The 23,463-nt window shown below is 42.2% G+C and overlaps 1 protein-coding gene across 6 annotated transcripts; it reads right to left on the bottom strand.

The window, feature by feature from the left end:
* Positions 1–513: 513 nt before the first annotated feature.
* On the bottom strand, positions 514–23,239 carry clockb (clock circadian regulator b). 6 transcript variants are annotated; one of them, XM_020645544.3, is made up of 24 exons: positions 22,909–23,239; positions 19,137–19,236; positions 18,475–18,625; positions 17,487–17,575; positions 15,437–15,496; positions 15,041–15,189; positions 13,517–13,608; positions 13,181–13,270; positions 12,107–12,227; positions 11,873–11,995; positions 11,648–11,766; positions 11,440–11,522; positions 9,590–9,696; positions 9,336–9,483; positions 9,044–9,119; positions 8,622–8,766; positions 8,354–8,454; positions 8,030–8,239; positions 7,690–7,848; positions 6,847–7,047; positions 5,513–5,706; positions 5,260–5,389; positions 4,335–4,469; positions 514–4,101 (listed from the first exon to the last, which is right to left on the bottom strand). In XM_020645544.3, the coding sequence occupies exons 4-24, from the start codon at positions 17,501–17,503 to the stop codon at positions 3,817–3,819; spliced, it is 2,745 nt and encodes a 914-aa protein (XP_020501200.1). In that variant the 5' UTR covers positions 17,504–17,575; positions 18,475–18,625; positions 19,137–19,236; positions 22,909–23,239; the 3' UTR covers positions 514–3,816. The 6 variants fall into 6 exon arrangements, with proteins under 6 accessions (XP_020501200.1, XP_020501204.1, XP_020501205.1 ...); XM_020645548.3 differs by having other exon boundaries at positions 4,335–4,466; XM_020645549.3 differs by having other exon boundaries at positions 11,882–11,995; positions 22,909–23,238.
* Positions 23,240–23,463: the final 224 nt, after the last annotated feature.

The raw sequence follows: 23,463 nt of genomic DNA, 5'->3' as shown, positions 1-23,463 counted from the left end.
ATGATGATGATGATGATGATTTTGTTTGATAACGATGATTTGAAGATGGTTTCTATACTGATTAGAGCTCTCAAGAACTGCTGTTCATGTTTGACTTTGCCTCTGGTCACTTCCTGTCAGCACCTGTGTGTCCAATCGGACTCAAAGCTGATCGTTTGCACTTACTGACATCGTTTCCTCTTTTCTAGATCATTTCTCGTGTCGTTCTTACTCTCTGATGAGCGTCCCTTTGGATAAAAGCGTCTGCTAAATGAAATGTAGAATTGTAGTATTTTTATGCATGATAATGATCTCAGCACTTCGGCATGTCCACAGCAGCAGGCGAGCGGCATCAACGATCCTCAGGAACCTACAAGACGATGAAGCTTGAAATATTGCAGAAATATAAAAACTAACTAACAGGCATTAACGCAGACAAAAGGAGTTGATGAGCACCGCCATCTCTAGAGCCACACTTCATCAAATTCTAACAATAAACAACAACAACAAAAAACAAGATGCAGCAGCCATGTGTCACGTATAATATTTGCAACTGTTTTTATTTTCAAATTGACCAAGAGGGGAGAAGGGGCAGGGCGGAGGTTATAATATAATAATAGCAAACATTTGTCTTCAAAATATTGATTATTATTACGTTTGACGTTTTGGGGGGAGGGGGGGGGGGTAGATAAAGGAGCACAGTTCAAGAGCAGAAGGGATATACATACATACAGTACAGGTAAGCATAGCACCATTTTACACTGAATACTGGTGTTCTTCGCTTTGTGTGTGTGTACAGTATTATACTAGGACTAGAACTCTTTAGAACCCAAATTGTGTAGTGGAAAGGTGATCTGTGTATCTCTATGGAGGGGCGGGGGGGGAAGGAGAAGGGGGCCTCGCTGTCCTGTCTATCGTGACCAATTCCAAATACCCTATACACCTTTCATCACCTTTCAACTCTTTTTTTTTTTTTTTTCCAACCCTTTGTTGACAGTGGATCGTTGCAAGATCGAGAAACAGAAAGTTCGTTATGGTGAAACATTCAGAAGTTCTGTTACAATGCCGAGCCTGCGAAATGTGATTGTATTTCAGATTCTTATAAATGGACTATTGACATGATTTTGTTTTCATACCCCTTTGTTTTCCTTCATCATAAAGCCTGTTAAAAAGGTTTTTTTTTCCCCCCAAGAATCAACAGTTACAACATCCATTAGTCTCTTTAAAACACCTTTACATTCTTTGGGCTGGGTATCAGTGACTCAAACTAAAACATCTCATAATGAACCCCTTCAGAGTGATGCCTTCAACACAAACTCGTGAAGAGGATCTGAGTATGCGATGTGATGAGGTGGAGGCCACGCTCAAATAGTAAGCCCCTCTACTTTAAAACACATATTTCTATTCCTTACTGCTTAGTCGGACACACAGCCGGTCTACTTTATGAACTGTTCTCTGAGGGTTTGTGATAAGGTGTGCAGTCTGTCATTGTAAAACAATAACACTGCCCATATTCTCTATAACCAGTCAGGTGACCAACGCTCTGCATTGCCTGACATGGACTCTCTCTTTTTTTTTTCCAGTCACACTTCTTGTTTCCATATGAAAATATACTGGGTTACAGTGACGGTTAACATGCATACAAACGCTTTCTCTCACACACAAACATGTATTCAAGTTGAGCTGTCCCACACACACAGGGCCTGCAGAATACTGAGCCCAACTGGAGAGGAAGTTTCTTGAATATTACAATTATTTCTTTATACTGCAACGCAAGAACTGATTGGCTATCGCCAGGGGAAACCAATAATGACCCCCGAGTGATACAAGAAGTCGGAGACGCTATATCCACACACACACACATACACACATGCGCCCTTACACACACACACGCTCACACTCAGTCTTTACTATACTCTGAGACAGGACAAACACATTCTAAAAGCTCCTTTGCCAAGCATGACACTTCCTCCAATCCAAGGCTTTTCTGTTTGATATGGCTTTCATCTGTAGTAGAGGGGCTGAACCCGTTTCCATTTTCAAACGGACCCGGACGCAGCCCCGGTTTTAACTGCTGTACGAGAACTGAGAGATGGAGGGGTGGTGGGGGACTGAACTGCATGAGGGTTTCTGAGGCGGAGGAATAGTAAGGAGGATGAAACGCCGATGCTGCAGAGATAAGCGAGGCAGTAGAAATGCTGGTACATGACGTCTTCAAAATCGTGGTGATTTCTCCATAACAGCTATACTGTTACTGAGGAGACTTCTCCCTCCACACTCTCTTGATAAGGAAACAACAAGAAAAAGCTTTTCTTTTTTTTTCCTTTTTTAGAAACTGGGTCAAATTCGATTAAATCAACACACCACCCCTTTGCGTCACGTTTTCCTCCGGTCTCTGCAGCATCACCGTTTAATCCTTCCTGGTCTGGTTCCAGACTGAGGCAGAAGCGAATAACTTTCCCACATTCCTGAGAATACAAGTACCATCCAGCAACTTCAAACCCTTACTAAGTCATTTATTATAAGACACAAGGGGCAACAAGCACGCACACACACACACGCACGCACGCACGCACGCACACACACACACACAGTCACTCACATCAACCACGGACACTCATGCACGCAAAGATTGTATTCCCAAAAACACACACTAGCTCACAGAATCACACCACAGATTACAAACAACTAGGTCTTGACAGTGATTTACTGTACACAACCACATCAAGTGCTAAAGTTTCAGGAGGTTGAGGATATACTGTTTGTTACGTATAGGGCTCTCTGACTGTTTTAAAAAATAATCCCTACTATATACACACGCATGGACTTTTATACGGGGTAATATCTTGTTGGAAAATATATCGACGCCTTTGAATAGTTTGCTCAAAATAATAAGAAAAACAAAACAAAAAAACTGCCAATGTTATTGGCACTTGGAATCACTTAAACCCGTTACACGTCCAGTGATCGTCCCGTGAATGGTTCAGTTAAACTGTAATGTAGATTTTTCTTGCCAAACAATAAAATGTTTTCTTACAAAGTTTAAAAAGAGCCATTTCTGTCTCAGAGACAGTCCTCTTTGTCCTCTTTGTTTAAAAACACAACTTCCACAAAAAAAAAAAAAAAACCCAAGCCCAACCTTTTTTTTTTTTTAAAACAAACCGACAGAACTTTAAAGCCTTACTCTGGACTTCTTTTTTTTTTTAAGAGAAGAGAGGGGGCAGGGCGGGGCGGGAGGGGGGGGGAGGGGTTTCTGAGAGAGCACGTCACTGCTCCGTCTTTGACCAGAAAACACTTGAACAAAGTAAAAATTCAATTTTTCAAAAGCGACTAATAAAAGCTTACACAGTTATTCTTTCCATGCAATCATATAAAATACTACATTTCTGTTTCCTGTTAGGCTATATTGGATATTTACACGTTTGTTGTTGTTGTTTTTTTTTTATCATACAGTAAATCTGTACAAGTTCAGTCCTCTTTGACACACCTAAAAAAAAAAAAAAAAAAAAAGTCTGCCGTTACCGTGGCAATAAGTGTGTTCTTCCCTTACAGTCCCGCCTCTGGTGAGGGAAAAAGGGGGGTTTTTTATCCATCCTGTTGCCATGGTGACAATCCTTGGTGAGTTCCTTACAGACTCACAGGCTTTCCTCTTTCCTATGATTCACTTCTTTTCAGATGAAGGAAGGGAGGGCAGCGATTTTTTCGGGGGGGAAAAGGGAACGTTTGTTTCCAGCCACAAGACCAGAAAAAAAACAAAAAAAAAACACATATGCAGCAATCTGTTAAAAGAGTTTCAGTTCCCCCGTGTCTCTACTTCCAGAAATCTTCCTCCAGGCTTTACTGCGGTTGGCTGCTGACACTGTCAGTCCTGTGCGACGACGGGGCTTTCTGCTGTTTCTGGGGCTGTGGTTTCAGCTGCTGCTGGTGCCTCTGGTGGTGAGATTGTTGCCGCTGCTGCTGCTGCTGCTGTTGCTGTTGTTGTTGTTGTTGTTGTTGTTGCTGCTGCTGCTGCTGTGGTTGCTGTTGATGGGTCGCCTGGGTGAAGGTCCCCTGTTGCTGGAGTGGGAAAGCTGCCTGCAGAATCAGCTGGGTAGACTGGTTACTATGGAGGAGACGAGTGCCCTGACAAAAAAACCAGTGACAGATCATTACAATATGAAGTCTTTCTTTTTATTCTTTATGGTAATAAAAAACAATCTTCTTACACACCAACATTAAAATGCATAAACATTTTAATCTCCTGATAATGACCTGCATGATAGAGACTCTTACAGACAAAAAAAGAAAGAGTATCTTGGTATTTGTTTATTAGGATGTCCATTTAAATAAATTACTCTGCCGCCCTCTACTGGTACCTGTAGGAATTGCTGCTGTTGCTGCTGCCCCTGCTGGCCGCTCTGTGCCACTACAGTTGTTTGGTTTTGGTTGTCGGGCTGGCCTTGTTGAGGTTGAGCTGGTTGCAGAGTCAGGGTCTGTGTCTGTCCTCCCTGCTGAAGAGACACAGGAGTTAACAGAGAGCAGCACAGGGAGACACTGACAAATGAACTGGAGAAGACATCATGTTTTCTTGGGGGGGGGGGGGGGGGGGAGGAGTGTTCAGAGAGAGAACTCTATTATTAGCACCACTTCTTCATCTCGTTTTAATCCTTCTAAATGAACACACTGGAGATGAAAATAACTTTTAAGATCATTTTGACTGTTTTACCACCAACTGTTCTTCAGGGCACACTCACACTAAGCCCAGTTGTCCCACACCGTCCCCCCTCCCCATTCCCCCCGCTGGCCTGCACTCACACTGCTCCAGGACTAACCGGGCCAGAGCATGAGGACCTCTTGTACATAACACCGTAATACAACACATGCATGGCTTTATGTGCTACATTGAAATGACAAAGCGTTCAAAACTAAACAACGATCAGCTGCTTTCAGACCTCAGAAGATTTTGCTTTTAACAGGTTTATGTGAACTTCAGTTCATTGCAAGTTCAGGTCAAAATACAAAAACAAGATTTTTCAAAACCACATCTATAAAAGGAGAGTTTTACTGAAGCTAAGAAGCCAACTCTCCCCTTTAATGGGCTGCTTTTTATTCCGTTTTATTTCACACTCACACACCACAACAACAACAACAACACTGTGTCAGCACTGACCAGCTGGGCTCTTCACACATGGTCGCTCGGCTGGACTCTTACTATAGTGGTGCTTTTATTCTGATCTTGCATACGGTGCCATTAACGGTGCCATTAACTGTGCCATGACTTAACACTGCATCGCCCTTTACCTGTTGTCCTCCAAAGGGGTTGTACGCAGTGACCACCTGTCCCATAAACATGGAGGTGGGTACCATGACTGCTCCACATGCCATTGGAGCCGTCACAAGCTTGGTGACCAGCTGCTGCCCTGCCGGGAACCTGAGGCGCATGCAATGAAGAAAAAAGGGGAAATACAGAATAATATAAAAAGCAGTGAATACAGATCAAGTCTGGCATAAGATAAGGAGTTATATCCCACAGGCTGGGCTGTCATCCTCCTACCGTATCTGTCGGTCCTGTGTGAAGGTGGCCACAGCGGTGCCCGGCTGCGTGTTGCTCTGTGGCAGGCTGGTGCTGATCTGCAGCACGTTGGGCTGCCCTGGCTGTGAAATCATCATGGTGTTGTACAGAGGAGCAGATACAGAGCCCTGGGTTTGGGGCTGAGGCTGCTGGGTTTGCTGGGGCTGACGCTGGGCCTGGAGAGAAGCAACGTGGGAAAGCAGGGTGGCCCCATTAAAGAAGTTCCTTAGAACCGATGAAATGACATTTTTTGATAATCGATGTTTTCTTCAGTTTGCACTCTACGTTTTCTACAAACATCACCAGCCCATGACAAATTCATTTTCTTTGCATTTGCCAGGTATAAATCTCAGACTGTATACAACATGGACGTACTCTCACTGATGTCAAACACTGATTTCTGAAGAGGCATTTTAAAGCTGATTGTTGGCAGTTGAATTTGGGAAATGATAAACTTTTCGATCAGTCTAGCAACAGGTAACGGGCCTCAAGCCTCCTGGAAAACAGCTACAACGCACCCACCTGTCAGTCAAGTCAGAAGCAACTCTAATTATGTTTATTTATTCAAAATTATCATCTTTAATTGAATCAAAGGGAATGTGTTGTAAATTCACCTCAGTACAGTTTTTACCAGGCTGTAACCGTGTTTATTTCTTGCTGTAAAAATGGACATTTTAATAACGGTCTTAATGGGGATCCCTTGACTTTTGCAGCCAGCCTCAAGTGGACACTCAAGGAACTGCAGCTTTTGTTTGTTTATTTTGCATTGCCTTTAATGTTACAGGTTGCAGCTCAATGTTTACACAAAAGAGGTGAACTTGGAAGTTAAACAGCTTATGACTTGGAAAAGGCCTTTGAAGTAGTGTTACATTATGTTTTATGACTTGTGGAAATGCAAACATATTGTGAAACGTCTTGCATCTGTGGCTGTTTTGAGTGGATTTTTATTTTCATAAGACTACCTCAGACGGGTCGACGTTTCTTAACTGCGCAGTACAGAGGCTGTCTTTGCAGAATGTGTGATGGTTTGTGTGTTAACAGCTCTACTCTGTCACTGTTCTCAGGGAAATCTGTCACATGATAACACACTAACAAGCTGCCCTGCGGCTCTTGTTCTTATCTCCTTTGGATGTAAACATTACCACATCAAAGAACAGCGTTGTGTTTGTGTCCAACAGAGTCAAAAGTTTACACTACACGGGCGGACGCAGGATATCGATGAGATAACACTGTTTGACCTTTCACCCTTATTAACCTACAGATACATATAAATAAAACACTTCAGGCGTGGCTCTGATCTGTGGAGTGTGTCCCACCTGTGTGAGGGTGTTGGTCTGCTGCTGGAGGTTCTGCTGAGGGGGCGGGGCCTGCTGCTGGATGGTGAGCTGCTGAGTTCCTGAATGGACGGGGTTAATTGTTGTTTGCTGGACTTGATTGGTCAGAGTCGTCGTCTGTTGGACCTGCCCCACCTGCGGGAGCTGCACGTTCATCGCTCCGCCTTGCTGCTGCAGCAACATCTGCCAAGAAGGAAACGTCAGGACACAGCGGTTAGCAGGAACTCATCTTTGTTTTTCTATTTTATCTTAATATGTTATGATTTACTGAAGCTGTTTTCACAGAGAACTCTCCAGATAATATCCTGCTGTGCGGAAATAACACTAGGGGGCCGGCAGGAGAGTCTGAGTGAAAAATGTGGCTGTTTGCGTTCACACAGGAGTTTTCTGCAAGTGTGAAAGCCCTTCAAGGAGTAAGATCTCTTTACACATTCAGGTGGTGCCGTTTTCTCCGAATAGAACAAAAAAGAATATATTATGCATGACTCCTGTGCTGATCTAGGTCAGGCAAAGCCAGGTTGAACACAAAGAAGAGATCAAAGCACTAAAAAAAAATAACGAGGGGTTGCATACTTTTCAATTCAAATAAGATATGTTGAATATCCTGAATGCCACTGCTACACTTCACTGCTTTACAATGAAGTTAAAAAGGTTAGTATGCCATAAATCCATAAGTAAGAAAACCTCTTTCAGAAAACTAACAAACCCCTCTTGTTTATTTTATGACACCATTAGCGCTATTTAGCTTTATAAAGGTAGGATTAAGTTACACTCAGTACCCAGAGACTGAAAACGACGAGAGAAAAAAACGGGTCTGCGTCATACCTGTATGCCCGTTCCCTGCACTTTCTGCAGCTGATCCTGGATGTGTCTCAGCTCCTCCTGCTGACGCTGGATGTTGGCCTGGATCAGTCTCGTCCTCTGCTCCAGCTGGTCCTTCAGATGCTGCATGGCGTTCACCTGGGCAGAGAACTCCATCACCGGCTGTGGGTGGAGAGAGAGAGAGAGAGAGAGAGAGAGAGATAGAACGGGTCAGTTAGTGTAATGACTGTGTGTGCATGCAGAGTGCAGACGGGATGTGCGTGACATCCCAACCTAAATACATTAATATAATATTTATAACATATTTAAATTAAAAACCCTGTGGGGATAGAATCATTCTCACCTGTACGTTTGTCTGTAGCTGCTGTGGTTGTTGCTGTTGTTGTTGTTGCTGCTGCTGCTGTTGTTGTTGTTGTTGTTGTTGCTGTTGTTGCTGCTGCTGCTGCTGCTGCTGCTGCTGTTGTTGTTGTTGTTGTTGTTGTTGCTGCTGTTGTTGTTGTTGAGTGATCATACTTGGAGTTACACTCTGCCCTGTGGTCTGAGAGCTCATAGACTGAAAACAAAGAAATTATTGAGAGAATTAAAGCGTGCAAGTTAATGAATTTCTGTACCACATTCTCATCTGAAGAAACACAACGTCCATGATTACAACGAGTGGAGTCCTCACCTGGCTGCTGATGGATGAGCGGCGCTGCGAGATCTCCATGGTGGAGGCCAGGGACTGGCGTGGGGGCGTGGCCGTGTCCATGTGTAGCCTGGAGGCCGTTGCTGCACACAAGAGTCATTGATGATTAAGAATCACAGTCAGGCCATGCTCATGATGTCATACCTTCTTTTCTGCAGAGCTTCATCATCCCTTTTGTTTTTTTTTTAATTGTTATAACTCATTTTGTACATGAACAACGTGCAGCGTGTAAGTATGTGCGGGTCCTTACACGTGCAAGTGTTGTCAGAGATGTGCGATGAGGACTTGTGGGAACTCCGCGATGAGGTCGATGGTGTGCGGCTGCGGTCGAATCTCTCCAGAGCCTCTTTGAGGCTTGACGTGTTCAACTGTGACTCGGAGCCAGAGTCCTGACTCTGAAAAAAACAAACAGAGGAAAAAAATCAACACATGACAGGCCAAAAAGAGTCATTTACTGTCCGAATGTTTCATCTTATCTTGATGTAATCAGTGACCGAAAAGGATTCCAACATCAGAGAACAGTCACAGTGTCAGAGATTTGTTGAGCTGTGTGTTAAAGTTAATGGATAACAAAAAGAACAACAACTTTCTACTTCCTGTTGGAGGAGTCAGTCCACATTAGAGACTGATTTTTGCAAAAAAAAAAAAAAAAAGGCAAACATTTTTTCTCACCTTATCTGCAGTAACTTCTGGGTTTGCTTCCTCAATACCCAGCTCTCTGCGCTGCTCTGCCCTCACCTCTGCATAGCTGCGTGGACGACAACAAAGGGAGGTGAAGAAGCAACAAGATGGTGCATAGGAGAGAGCTACATTTCAAAATGCTGTGTACCAGAATACCAGAAGCTTTTCTTTTTATTATAATGGATTCTTAGCATCGGTTTTCTAACGTGTAATGAAAAATAAAAATAAGCCGGACAGTGTACCATCAGGAAACAGGTGCAGAGAAAAAAGTGAGCTAGCATACCTGACTACTGTGTGCGTGCAGACGATGAACTCAGGCCGAGAGTTCCACTGGTGGTAGGTGATGTAGTAGTGCGTTTGGAGCCAAATCCACTGTTGACCTTTAGTCAGGAAACGGTAGTAGCAAGACTTCCCTTTACCGTACTGCATCACTGAACAGGCAAGAGGCAAGAGCGGAGAAGTTACAAACAACAAGTAGACGAAAATGTATCCAAAAAAATAAAACTCTTAAAGTGAAAGTGTGAAAAACTCCCTCACAGTGCTCATGACACTTGGCTAGTGTCTCCAGGTCGTCCACGTGGTAATAGTCGTACCCTGATGTTCCCAGAACTTCGAAAGGCAGGTATCCTATGATTGGAGGAGCTCTGCAAGGGAGAAAACATAAACATCCAGGTGAATCAAAATGTTTATATAGCCAATAAATGTCAGTTATTTCAATGTGATGGTCGATGAATACTGAATGAATCTCATATGACGGGTTGTCTCGCTTTAACTTCCAGTGAGTATAAAGACAGGAGAACCACTTCTGCAGCGGTGCCTGGATTGAAAAGTGGCTGATGGTATGCGGCTAAAGGGCAGCGGCATTTGCCCATCACTCGACTGGTGTGTGGATCTTTACAGTGGTGTGCCACGCGTCTAGCACCACCTATGTTCCAAATGTGAATGAACACCACTGATCTTGGATTGTACATGTACCTGTTCTGCAGTAGATTTTTCAAAAATCTTTTGGTTACCATCAGTGATGACAGAAGAGTAAAAAAAAAAAAAAAAAGGAACTCCGTAGCCGTATCTGTGCCGATGTAACCACAGAGCTCAATTCTGAGTTGCCGTTTCTGATAGGACCTCAGAAACGCCCCCATGAAGTCGCAATTCCGACTTGGAAACTCAAGAGGACGTTCAGTAGCCTGAGCTAAAATCCAACATGGCTGCTACATGCTGTAACTATGGTGATAAGAAGCAACGTCGTCCTTTTTGGTTTTTTTTAATCTAATTAAATCAATCACACCGATAGTATCGTGCATGTTCTATCTGTGGACTATCACGCAGTGTGTCGTTATCGCCTAGTCTTAACTAACAAAACAAAGGCACTCCTGGAGGCGTCCCATTTGTTGCCAACTCGTAACAGGAATGCGGTTATCTTGCGTGCGACGTCATGCTCAGCTCCGAGACACGAGGTCGCATCATGGAACGCAACATTAGCCGAGCCTCTGTGGCCGGTCAGAAAGAACCTGATCCCACTTTGCATCATAGAAACGTCTGCCTTATGAAAACCGTTTGAAAGGCTTTTTTTTATCAACAGAGCTTTGATCATTTAAATCGGCACACTTACTGCAGTAAAGATCACTATTTGTTCACTATTTTGTTTCCTTTCACTTCCTCTTTTTTCCTACTGCACCTCCTTTAGGACGCTTACTGGTTTCTCACTCTCTCCTCTCCCCATTGATTGGTTGCCGTTTGCACTCTGTCACTAATTAATTAGATTGAATTCACCTGCCCGCTCCTGATTTAAGCCTGCACTCCCTTACACTCATGTTTTCATCCTCACATGAGGTGACAGTTCAGCAATAGTAAGTTACTATTTAGTCCATTTGAATTTGTCCTAAGCACTTTATTTATCTTTATTTCCTTTCAGAAAGTAATGTGATTTGACTTGTTCATTGTACTAATAGTATTTTATTTTGTCTTTCAGCATGGATGATTCAGTCCCATGTGTGTCTTCTGTTACCCTTATGATTCACCTGACTTGAAAGAAATAAACCTGTTACATAAAAATCAAGTCTTGTTGGATTCCTGCATCCTGACCCGATGCCCCCATGGTGATAGCACCTCAAATCTGAACCCTTCTTAACACTCATGATTGGCTCAGACATTGTGCTGCATGTTTTGATTGCACCTGATATTTTCCGTTTCCCTGTAATTTCATTCAAGCGGTAGAGAACGGCACATGCTGCTGGTATTAGATGACGCATGTCGGTGAGATATGCGGCTGTCCCTCTAATGGCATGCCATCGGCCTCTTTTTCTACGACCTCGCCAACACTCTCCTCCACATCTGCGAGTTGCCTGGCAACATGAGAAGCCATGAAAGAGCTCAACGTGTGTTTGTACCTGTGGTCTAAAAAGAGGAACTTCCATTCCAGACTGTGCCTAGACGTGAACTCTTCATTGGGCTCCTCCACTGTACACATCTCCTGTGAAGGTAAGGGGGGAGGGGGGAGGGGGAGGGGGGGGGAGACACACAGATGACGAAAGTCTGACTAATGTACGACTCAAGTGTGATTTAATTTGCATAATGTGGGTGTGTTTGTCAGGGTACCTTGATAAACTGAGGTTTGGCCAGGCGTACAGTGGCTACAAAGCACACCTGGTCATCGAACGCAGGCTGAAGTGATCTCTGCAACACCCCCGCTAGACCGTTCCTCGTCATGTTGGGGACTGCACAACAAAGAACAGAGCAGGGTTTGGTTGAACACACCGGCTTGTCACACTGAATAAGAAATGGATGATTAATTTAGTGAAGAATTCAAATAAATAATAATACCTGACGTACCGTTGTTGAGAGACTTAAAGTTGCCAATGAACTTGACATATTCATAGACCGGGGGCTCTTTGGGGTCAATGGCCCCTCGCAGCATATGGCAGCAGAACTCCATGTGGTTCTTAGCTGGAGAAACCAGAACGATAAACGATACACTTAGACACACACACACAAGGTGAATTTTCAGGGGTCATCGTGCATCAAGTACAGTGTAGTATAACTCGGGGTGTTACTGACTCTTCATGTAATCCGTGCTAAGGCTCTCAGGGTCAGTGGGGTGTGTCGACAGAGCCTTGTAGACCTCGGAGTGTTCCCCGACAGGCAGGAAGTTTAAAAGGTTCTGGTCCACTAAGTCCATCTGTGGAGCACACACACACACACAAATCAGTTCACTTGTCCAAAACCCTTTTTTGTCTTGCACACACACACTAATCATGGTTGAAGTCTGTGTTTTCACTGTGCTCAACAAACACTTGTTATCATCAGTAGTAGTGTTGTCACAATGGCAGATTTTAAAACTCGTCGCCCCAAGAGTAAAACGAACATTTTAACAAAACTTACTGACTAGATATAGTCTGCTTTAGAACGGAAATTCACTCTTCTGACTTCTTCATGATTAAATATCACAAATCTGCATGTAGTGTATTTGTTCAAAATCGTTGGGATATTTAAAACATCAAAAGCTGATGCATTAAGACCTCTGTCAACCAAATACACACAGCTGTATTTCTAGCACCATCTTGAGATGTCTCAACAGGTTTCAGATTACATGATTAATATAATAAATGGACTTGAGCTTGTATATTTATTTTCTAGTCTTCTGACAACTCGAAGCGCTTTTTACACCGCAGGTCACACCTACACATTCACACACTGATGGTAGAGGCTGCTTTGTAGTGAGACCATCAGAAGTTAATAATCCCATTCATACACCGCCATTGCAGCAGCTGGAGCAATTTGGGTTAAGTGTCAAACCCTCGACCTTCCAGTTGAAGGACAGACTCTACCAACTGAGCCACAGCAGCAACACTACAGGTCTGTTGGGCAACCAGAGAATAAATCTTCAGAGGCAAATAAGACTGTGAACAAACACATCTGGACTGATCTAAACAGATCTCAACATGGGTAAAGAAAATAAATCCATGACATGGAGTCAGGGGTTCGATCAGTACAACCTTCACCTTCTGCCAAAAGAAAAACTAAAATAACCCGATGATGTGATTGCAAACACAACTGAAGTGAGTTGGACTGCCTGACGGGAGGGACATCTTAGTCCATAACCAATAATAGAAAGAACAAAATGTTTCTTACCGGTAAGTGTTCTAGTAAAGAGGTGACACTCTCGGAGATGTAGAGGATGTTCCCGTCAGTCATTATTGCTATAAAGAACCCATCCAGAGCCTGGTGAGGAAGGGAAGATAAAGACAACTAAATTGTGCGTCCACACAGCTATTAAAGTAAATTACTATAATCAGTCAGCTTTAGAACAAACATCAGATGAAAATGGTACAGAAGCATTTTCATTCCTCTTTGAATACAAAGGGTTGAATTTGAAACAAACTCGTTCCTGGTCGTGAGCAGGCGTTAACGTAACGGAGTCAATACATCTAAAAACAGAATAAAAGGTACACATATGATATTTCTGACCTCCAGCATGAGCTGGGTAAACTCCTCATTGCTAAGAAATGGAGGCTTCCAGTCCTGCCTGATTTCACTGGACTCCGACTGGGCTGCGATCTCTGCAGGAGGGGGAAAGGAAAAAGCTAATGTTACTTTTCAGAAGCAACAGGACAACACAGAGTCAGCATGGAGAGACAACAATGAGGGAACACAGGACGACAAGGTAGAGAAACTGTCTGCATGGTTACAAGGCTCAGTGAGAAAACAAGGCAGTTAAACAGATCGCCTAACACAGTCCACCGGGGAAGTGTCAGCTGATACAGAGCGTCCATGCATGGCAGTGATAAGAACTAGGATTAAAAAAAACAAACATTTGAGCCGCCGAAGAGAATCCCAGTGTTCAACAAGGATTAGTGGATATAGAGCAGCTAAATCTCAGAATACAAGTAAAGCAATATTATTCATTCTGATAAGGGCTGTCGAATGATTTGATATTTCCATTTCAAATTTTAAAAATGTTTTTTGCCATGGGGGGAATTCAAAGTCTCATCGAGCAGTAGCATGAAGAAATAATGAGCAGCAAAGACAATCTTGGGAGATTTTAAATCGATTCATAACTTCTAAAAATCGATTTCTCTTTTGGGCTAATCAGTCACTCCCTGCTAAGTGCTAATGCTACCTCTTTAACTCAGTAGAATGCCAAATAGAGCAGCAAGAAATTCAGCCAGTCAAGAGATGACTGGAGTAGATCCTGAAGTATGTACTCATTCAAAAATAGATTTTGAATCATGAATCCAGAATCGATTTGAATCAAAAATAGATTCTGAATCGAATGGTGACCCCGAAAGTCGAAATTGAATGGTGAGACACCCAAAGGTTCCCATCCCTATTCTCAGCAGTAAAGAACAGCTGTTGTAGTGAATACTGTGCAGGACGTGGTCGTTATCCAAAATCAATGTACATCACGACAGGTTCTGTATTGTGGCCTCTGTATCCTGATACGTATCGCAGTGGTTCTCAACTCATCTAGCCTCAGGACCCACCACCCAAATTTCTGATATTTTTCAAACAATCACATTTATTTGCTGAATAATTGTGCAGTTTGGATCTCAGCAAGAAACTGAACAAAGCAAATGTGTTTAAAAGACGCTTCACGTCTTCTTTTTTTTTCCAGGCACACATTCGCGACCCACTGAAAATGGCTCCGCGACCCACCTGTTGAGAACCACTGAGGTATCGTATTGTGGGGTTGTGGGAAATACCAAATACCCCCGATCTATGAATATGAGGTAGTTGGCATGAGTTTTATCTGACTGCATCAAAATGGTTAGAAAGCATGGCCACAATATCCCGACATTCATCCGATGTACTCATGATGGGGAGGAAAGCACTTTCCTTACTTGTTGTTCATACTCAGACGTATGCATGCTCATGAATTGCGATCACAATGAAGAATAAATGTGCAGACATTGTAGAGTGGATGATGCACGCTGTGAGGTATTAGAACCGGGAGTGAGGAGAAGAAAGTAAAAAAAGAAAAAAAGGCTCCACCTTTGTGTTTACACAGGAAGTCGATGCTTTTCTGCAGGATGGTGGACTTATCCATCTTCCTGGTGTTGCCAGGCAACATGGTGCCGAGTTCCTTGATGAGGACATTGAACTGGTCTCTCCGTTTCTTCTCAGACTTGTTTCGGGACACACTGAAATGAAAACCAGCGGTCGTGGATCGTATTTTTAAAATGTGGCACAGTCGTACTCGAGAGGAGATTGTTTTGGTTAAATAACAGCGTAAACATTTGTGTCATTTGACCCTCAACATGCTTATTTAGACTCTGTGGCTGTTTATGTTTTTTTAAATTGTTCAGGCATGAGTCACCATCTCCAAAAAACAATGTGAGACAAACACCAAGCGCAGCGCCAGCTCATTCCTCGGTACATGCTGCTTACCGTTTTGCTTTGTCCTTTTCATCTTCTTCCATCAACCCATCAAAGATACTACAATCATCCCTACAGGAGGAGAGAGAAGAAATATTTAAACTCTCTCCCGGGCTTATTGCGCTCTCCTGTGTGCGTGTGTGTGTGTGTGTGTGTGTGTGGCGGCTTTGAAAGCAGATATGTTTTTTTGTTAATAATAGAATGACGGACGCTGGCTAATGAGAGGATTCCTACATGCCAGGAGCACGTTTATTTTTGGGTCACACAAAAGAGGAAGAGAGGAAGAGAGAGAGGAAGAGAGGGGAGGAATGTGCTTTGCTTGCCAAGAAGGTTACCAGTGCATTTGTGTAACAGGGCGTGATCTTGCCAGCGTTACCCAGTAATATAGGTCAATACAAATGCTTTGGTTTTCCCCGATGGATGACATCTGGAAGAGGGATTTTTTGGGGGGGAAGGTATTTCATATCAAAAGACGCAGAAAAAAAAATGTCTTGTCTAAAGATTTTGGTTGAGTGTGTCATGCTATTTGATATCAACCATTATTTATTACAATCATCACATTGAGGTTAAACAATTCAAAACAATTATAATCAAATCATATTTCTAATTATAATAAAATCAAAATAATATCATTATCATTATAAAACACTAATGGGACATTATAAAGGAGCATTTGTTCCATTAGCACAATAATAACTGGATTTAATAAGCGTTAACAAATCAACACGAGAACAAACTGAACATGTTTCAGACTTGTGTTGAGGAATGAAGAAAAAGGTGGTCACTTTAAAACTTGTACAATGGCTGTAATTTTAATAATTAATATAATGGAGAAGTGTCAAAGCATTAAAAAAACCCTTCAGATCATCAGTCATATTTGTAACATAATCAACAGAATGTGACAGAGAGAGAGAGATGTTTGAGTTTTTGAAAATTCATTATTCAGATAAAAATGAATTACATTCCCAAAGTTTTTGAAATACTTTCACAGACTACAATATCACTAAAAAAAACGATTTACATTAAAACATCTGTATATGATTCAGACGAGGAAGTACACCTTCATAATCCGGCTTTTTTTTTTTTTTTACATCCCAACTCTTCCATTTTACGATTATAATTCAGAGAGAGAGGCAGCAAGATATCTCCAACACCTGGCAGGTGTACCTGACAGCGCACACTGCTTTATTTATGTACTTTGATGAATATTTGATTTATCTGTGCATATATTGAGAGAGAGAGAGAGAGAGGTCTAAATTGCACAAATACGTTGACAGCTGACATTGTATTTGTGCAATTTAGAGCGAGTAGTAACTAAAATAAGACATTTTCCATTACTGGGTGACTTTGTGTTTGTAAGCTGGAAGTCTAAGTATGCAATTTATTTATTTTTATATATATATATATATATATATATATATATATCTCTCTCTCGAGAAAACATACCACATACATATACCCCCAGCTTACATACACAAATATCAGACGTAATTATGACACAAGACGAGCTTTATTTGGGCGCTTCACATTACCCCTGCCTAAATCTAATACTTTAAAGAGAACCGTCATGTATAGTGAGATGATGAACTGGAATAAACTGTCGCTACATTTAACCCAGATCTCTAACAAGAGGAGTTTTAAAAAGAGATGAAGGAACGCAGTTATTAAAAAAGAAGCTTGGTCTTCATGTTGTATACGTATGTGATGAATGATGTTTTATTGACTAATGTAGAAAAAGTTTTCATACTCATGACATTATGGATTGTATGAATTAATTGTATTTTATTTTCTTCACTAATGTTATGAATTTGATTATTCATGTTTTTTGCTGTCTTGTTTGAATGGACTCCAGGAAGAGTAGTTGTTACCACGGCGACAACTAATGAGGAAGCAATGTAAATAAATAAATAAGTTGTGTATTTTTGCTGCGGCGGTATCTCTACAGATATCAATATTTGTAAAAGTCTGGCACCATGACTACCTAAACGCCTCGTTCACATGCAGGTCATTGAAGATACATTGTGACACATTGAGGGCGTATACATATTTGTGTACAGCTTACCCGATGCTTGATGTCATGGTGGCTGCTGATCAGGGCTGTGGCTGCAGTGATTTGCTCTTTAGGCGTGAGGTAGGCATTTGGAAGACCACCTGAGGAGACAGAAAAAAACAAAAAACAAGCGCTGTACTTAGTTGGCTGAAGCTCGAGTGAATGTTCCCGCACTCGGCAAGCTGAAGCAGGAGTCTAAAATCAGAGCTCCTGTTTTATCTGTTGTACTGCAAAGTAATGATAGATTTAATGCTTAAATACTTCAATGTGCAATCATTACCTTAAAGGGGACATAATATGAAAAATCCACTTGTACAGTGTTTTTGAACATACATCTGGGTAACCTGAGTGTCTACTGACCCACAAAATGTGAAATAAACCCATCCAGTCCTTTATTTGTGGTCTGCATAAGTCTTACAACACAGAGAAAAATGCTCTGTTTCAAATGTGCTCTCCTTGTGATGTCACAGTGGGATTCTGGTTAAAAAAATAAAATAATCCCCTCCCCTCCCCTGGTATCTCCACACATGGACTCCACCCCCAGCCTAGAACAAAACTTTAGCGCAGGTCCACCATTTTTATTCTCTCTACAGAGGAGTGATGTCTACGGGGAAAACTCAGGGGGGGTCTCATTGCATTTAAAGAGACACACACACCAAAACGGAGCGTTCTGAGAGAGCTGGTTTATACAGGGTCACAAACCTCCTCTGGTGCTTGATTCATGTTATATTTTGACCAAAGCATAGCACAGATGTTTCATTTAGACCACAGGGGGACTGTTTGAAAAGGTGGAGAAGGGGGATAAAATGTCCTCTTTAAAGTAAATTCTCAGTCGTAGATCAATATGTCCCAACATGTGTTAGAGAAGAGAGTATGTCTAAATATGGTTGTTGTTGTTTTCTGTCAAAAAGAAGGGTATGCAAACACTCAACATAAAATCATTTGTATAATAAAAGTGCATCACGATACAATATGTGTAAATGTGTTAAAGTCTTCGTACCCCAATGCAGCCAATGCACTCGGTCAGTCTTTTTAGGGGTTGTAGACCGGGTTCTGGGCCAAAGCTGACTCTCTGGTCACAACTGGTGTCGGGGTCATTGGGGTCATGAGAGGGAGCCAGACCACGGGAACGACATCGTGGTCAACCAAACCTAATTAGTAAATCAGAGGGAGAAAGGATGGGGTCAAAGGGGTCAAGAGGTTAATTTACGGTCAGCAGTTAAACATCTCAAACTGCCGCAGGGACGCAGGACAAGAAAAAACACTCGATGCACTGAGTCCAAATGCAACTGAAAACAAAAAGAACATTGTGGTTTTTTTTATCAGCTAAGAAGTCCGATACAAATGGAAAGAAAATTATTTTTTTAATGTGAGATGCAGCAAACCAACCGATGAGGATTTTACTGTAATTCATCATATTTTAGATCAGACCCTGCAGCAGATAATACGGGAGTGAGGACAACAAAAAGCTCCCTCAGTAAACATTAATCCAGATAGTAGAAAGTTCCTGGATCCTCTTACTAGGAATAACCAGTACAGCGAGGAAAACCTGAACTTAACTGATATTAATGCTTACATTAATGTAAGCTGAGAAATACTTCAGAGCAGATTGACCCAGTTATGCAACAAAAAAAACAAACAAAAAAAACGCTTTCAACTTACTTTCTGGAATGTCTCGTTTCAGGCAAATTAACTATCCCCCTTCTTAGAGCCAACCCTTCCAGGCACGGTGAAATCCTCACGTGAGAGAGCCACACCTCACCTGCAATACAAATAACCCAGGTGTCACTCACCCAGAGGCATATACCATTATGGGCCCGTGTTCACTATTCAATGTGCATGCAAATGGGCACAAGCCAACAGGGAATGGAAATACATTGGGTTTCTGCAAGCCTAAAAACAGGAAGTAAGGGTGAAGCGAAACTCATAAAGCCTGTTTGACTTGTTGAATCAATAAATTGTTGGAACATTAATATCTCTCGAGGAGCATTAGTCACAATTTCCTAGAGCTCAGACTATGACGAAAGGCGGATCTTACAAACAGTCCAATAAAACCATCAAATTTAAATGTACAATGATGTAAAAACGCAAACACAGGCAGAATATCAGCGCAGTGGGGAAACCTGAACCAATGAATGTCTTTGATTTTGCTCGGAAAGACGACCACGGCAATTAACCAACCAACAAAAAAAAATCATTCCAGCTCAATTTCTGCCATCATTTGATCAGAAAATCGTTTTCAAGATAAAATAAGATCTACTTTATTGATCCCTGCAGGGGGAAATTTCGGTTTTCTCAGTTAATCATTTAGTAACAATGAAAATGACCCTTTGCACAGCTCCAAACAAGGTATTCTCCAAAGATATTATTTGCCAGACTCACAGCCTTAAACCTAAATTAAATTAGGTTGTAATTGAAATGAGATGACAAGGAGACAATGTGCATCTTGTTTATAAAAATGATTCTGGTGCCGTAAAAATTAAAATCAAAGCCAATCAAACTTTGAGGCTCAGTCCCCTTTTCTAGCCTGGTGCTGCTGAATGTTTTGACAGATAAAGGCATGTCTGCTTTAGAGCCTCATATGTATTATTGTAGAAGTAGTTTGTTGATGAAAAATAAGGAGAAAAAGCAGCATGACATAAAATTAAAGATGAACAACAACATCTGTCAGAGAAAGAGGGAATAAAGCTGGTGTGTGTGTGTGTGTGTGTGTGTGTGTGTGTGCAGGTTCACTGAAACAGCTTTAAATACTGTCGTACAAAACAAGATCAATCTCCTCATGTTATACATAGTTTAATATTCTTTCTGGTGTCATAGTCATCCCAATCTTTACTTTGCTTGAGTTTTGTTTGAAAATAATTAAAGGCCCGTCTCGTGTTGACACAGTTGTCGTTACATAGACTTATGTCAATAAAAGCCCGGGCTATAAATAGAAGTTTTACGGTACCTATATGCATCTTTATTTGTGCAACATGGAGAACTGGATCTCACTGTTAAGATCCCATATTTGATAAGAAGATCCAACAACCTATACACCTGTAACCTATGACTCCCATATGTGATTGTTTTTGCTTTACGACATGATGACAGTAAACAGGAAGGTCAGGGCTCGGCACGGGGGAAAACTATGGAAAGAGTTGTCATCGTCTTTGCAGTGATTCTTTATCCTGCTACAATCTTAAATATTCTTCTCCTATGTATTAATTTGAATATCTTATTGCTCTTGTCGTATTTTCTTTTTTATATATATTTTTTATTATTCTTATCGGTGTGCATTAGTCTCTCAATGATTTTATAAACTACTTTTTCATCAATAACTTTTCTGTACTCTTGTAAAGGACTTTGAACTGCAATTTAATTTGTCTGAAAGGTGCTGTATAAATAACTGTATAAATAAAGATTGATTGATAAAGGGAGATCACCGACAAACAGAGCTCATTATGGTGAAAGGCGCTCTTACAAACAGTCCAAAAAAAAACCCCAACAATATACAATTCAACATGATATGAAACACATCTAAGCAGATTATCATCAGAGTTGGGAAGCTTGAACAGATTGCCGTCCTCTATTTTGCAAGAAAAGATGACAACAAATCATTCCAGCTCAAATGCCCTTGACAATTGGATCAAATATATGTTTTCTCAATTAACACAAATTCAATTTAAAACGCCACCTTGCACAACTCCAAGGTGTTGTCTAAAGATATATTTGGGTCAGATCCACAGCTCAGTAAACCTGGATTATGTACGAGAATCACAGAAGAAGAAAAATCCTTATAATTGAAATATTACAAGGAGACAACGTGCATCTTGATTATTTAATTGATTTCAGTAAATGTATGAATCTTTGAGTGTGAAGGGAATTTGTTAAGATTCATCAAACGTGAATCAAAACGTGTCCCTGTGAATGTGATTATTTTGATTTACGGCATGGCGGTAAACAGGAAGGTCAGAGTTGCTGCGTTGGATGAACTAAGAATGAAAAGGACCTCGTTTTTTCTGGTCTCCCATTTTGGGAAACGACGGCCTGACCCACAGTCATCAGAGGCGCTGCAGGGCAACAGGCAACTGCTTGAGGCCCCCAGACCAACAAGGGGCCCCCCCCCCCCCACAAGTGCTTACAAACTTAAACCAAAGCAGTGGCCCAAAATATGCAAATTTTGCAATGACAGTATAAAACCTCCCTTTGGGGGGGGGGGGAGGGGGGCCTTCATCTGACAGCACACACCCCCTTCTGCCCTGCTATGTGTTACATGCATTATTACAGTGAAACCCAAAGTTTGTCACCGAAGAAAAATGAAAGAATTAGCTCTCTACAGGCGACAAAGAAGAAGAGGACACTAGCAGACATACAGGTGATGCTGGTTGGAGGGGTCCCCAATTAATATTTTGCCCAGGGCCCCCCCCCCCCCCCACAACAGACTCTAGAATCGCCACTGCCTGACCTACAGTCATGTATTCCTGGTGGAGCCTGAGCTCCTTCATCGAGCTATTCCCTGCTAACTGTACAACACCACCCAATGATAAACACCGACATTAACAAAGGTCCAGAGTAGGACGCGTAATGCAGCAGCCTCAAACAGCCATTACGCACGGTGAGGGGGTTTATTTTGCCTTTTTAGTGCCACAGGTGTTCGTTATACAACCAAAAGAGAGCAACCCATTTAACGTTAGCCAACCTAGCATGCTAACTAAGCTTGCTACCGAGAATCGACCGTCCCGACTCAAAAGAGATTTCCTCCCACAAATTGCGGACTGACACACTTTCTTTTTTTTTTTTTTTTTCTCCCGGTGCGTAAAAACAATTTACGCGTTTTGCGGAATAATGAATAAAAAACAAGCAACACAGGAGGAATTAAAAACCCCCCTCTGTGTGTCATGACAAGCTGGCGCCGAGCCTCGAAGCTGTCACGCAACAAACTGACATTGAAGACACAAAATAATCTCAGAAAAATCATTTACCGTGGGGCTCCTCAAAACACCGCGAGACAACCGAGCACAAACATCCGCGCAGGGGGGGCGCGCGGAGGGGGGGGGGGAAGTAAGATCCTCGCGAATGCCGACAAAAAAAAAAAAAACACACATATTATGTAGGTGATGGCGGAGAAATGTCCAAAAGCAGCGATGGTGGAAACATTTTCGCGGCAGATGTATGTACACACACGCACACGCACAAGGCACGCAGAGGGGAGCGTACGCGCACTCGCTCGCCCACTCGTACACACACACACACTTACACACACACACACACACACACTGGCTGCTCTGAATGTGGGTCACTGGGCCTTGCTCTCCCTCAAGCGTGCGGAAACAGTCCCGAAGCCTCCCTCTGCAGTCCGACTGCTTCCGCACGCAAAGAGAGAGAGGAATGAGAAAACAACAACCACATTAAAGGCCACCCTTCAGAAAAACGCGTAAAAATGGGGGTTCCTTACCTTCCCGAGTAATCGACAGCAACCTCCGTGTTTTGCTTACTTGAACGTTGCATCGACATCGAGGCGGTGGGGGCCGGGGAGGACTCCGGGGTTGGGGAGAAAAACAGGAGGCCTACTTCATATTACGACGTACAGTCATGCGCAATGGAGACAGTAGGGCGCACTATTTTGCAAGTACAGTAGCAGAGCAGAAACAGGAGGGGATCGCTGAGTTGTCTTCAGAGTGGGAAATGACTCCGCGTGTTTTTCTGGCTTTTTCCAGCCAGACTACTTCCTAACTCAGAGACATCCAGTTGTTGTTGTTTTTTTGTTTTTTTTAACTTTAATGGGTTTTTTTGGTTTTTTTTAAAGGAACAAGGCAGCGTTTCTGAACACGAATGCATTTAAAGCGAAAAGGACGGAAACGGATTTTTTTTTTTTTTTGTAACTCGCCGTGTATGTGATAATAATGTTGTGTAAATATACGTTCAAATCTATTTATAGACACGACCACCTTCGCTGTAGCGGTTCCAGGACAACATGGTGTACGTTACTGGTGTATTCGCTGTGAATGTG

The sequence above is a fragment of the Labrus bergylta genome, chromosome 1 (assembly GCF_963930695.1).
Source record: "Labrus bergylta chromosome 1, fLabBer1.1, whole genome shotgun sequence".
Taxonomy (NCBI): Eukaryota; Metazoa; Chordata; class Actinopteri; order Labriformes; family Labridae; genus Labrus; species Labrus bergylta.
The sequence above is the reverse complement of the archived record's forward strand: the minus strand, read 5'-3'. Positions and strand labels throughout refer to the sequence as shown.

What these genes read in the sequence shown, in the direction of transcription:
- clockb (XM_020645544.3), bottom strand. An exon ending in GAAAAGGACAAAGCAAAACG is followed by an intron (nt 15,190 to 15,436) that starts GTAAGCAGCATG and finishes TTTTCATTTCAG; the next exon opens with TGTGTCCCGAAACAAGTCTG. An exon ending in GCTCATCCATCAGCAGCCAG is followed by an intron (nt 8,240 to 8,353) that starts GTGAGGACTCCA and finishes CTTTGTTTTCAG; the next exon opens with TCTATGAGCTCTCAGACCAC.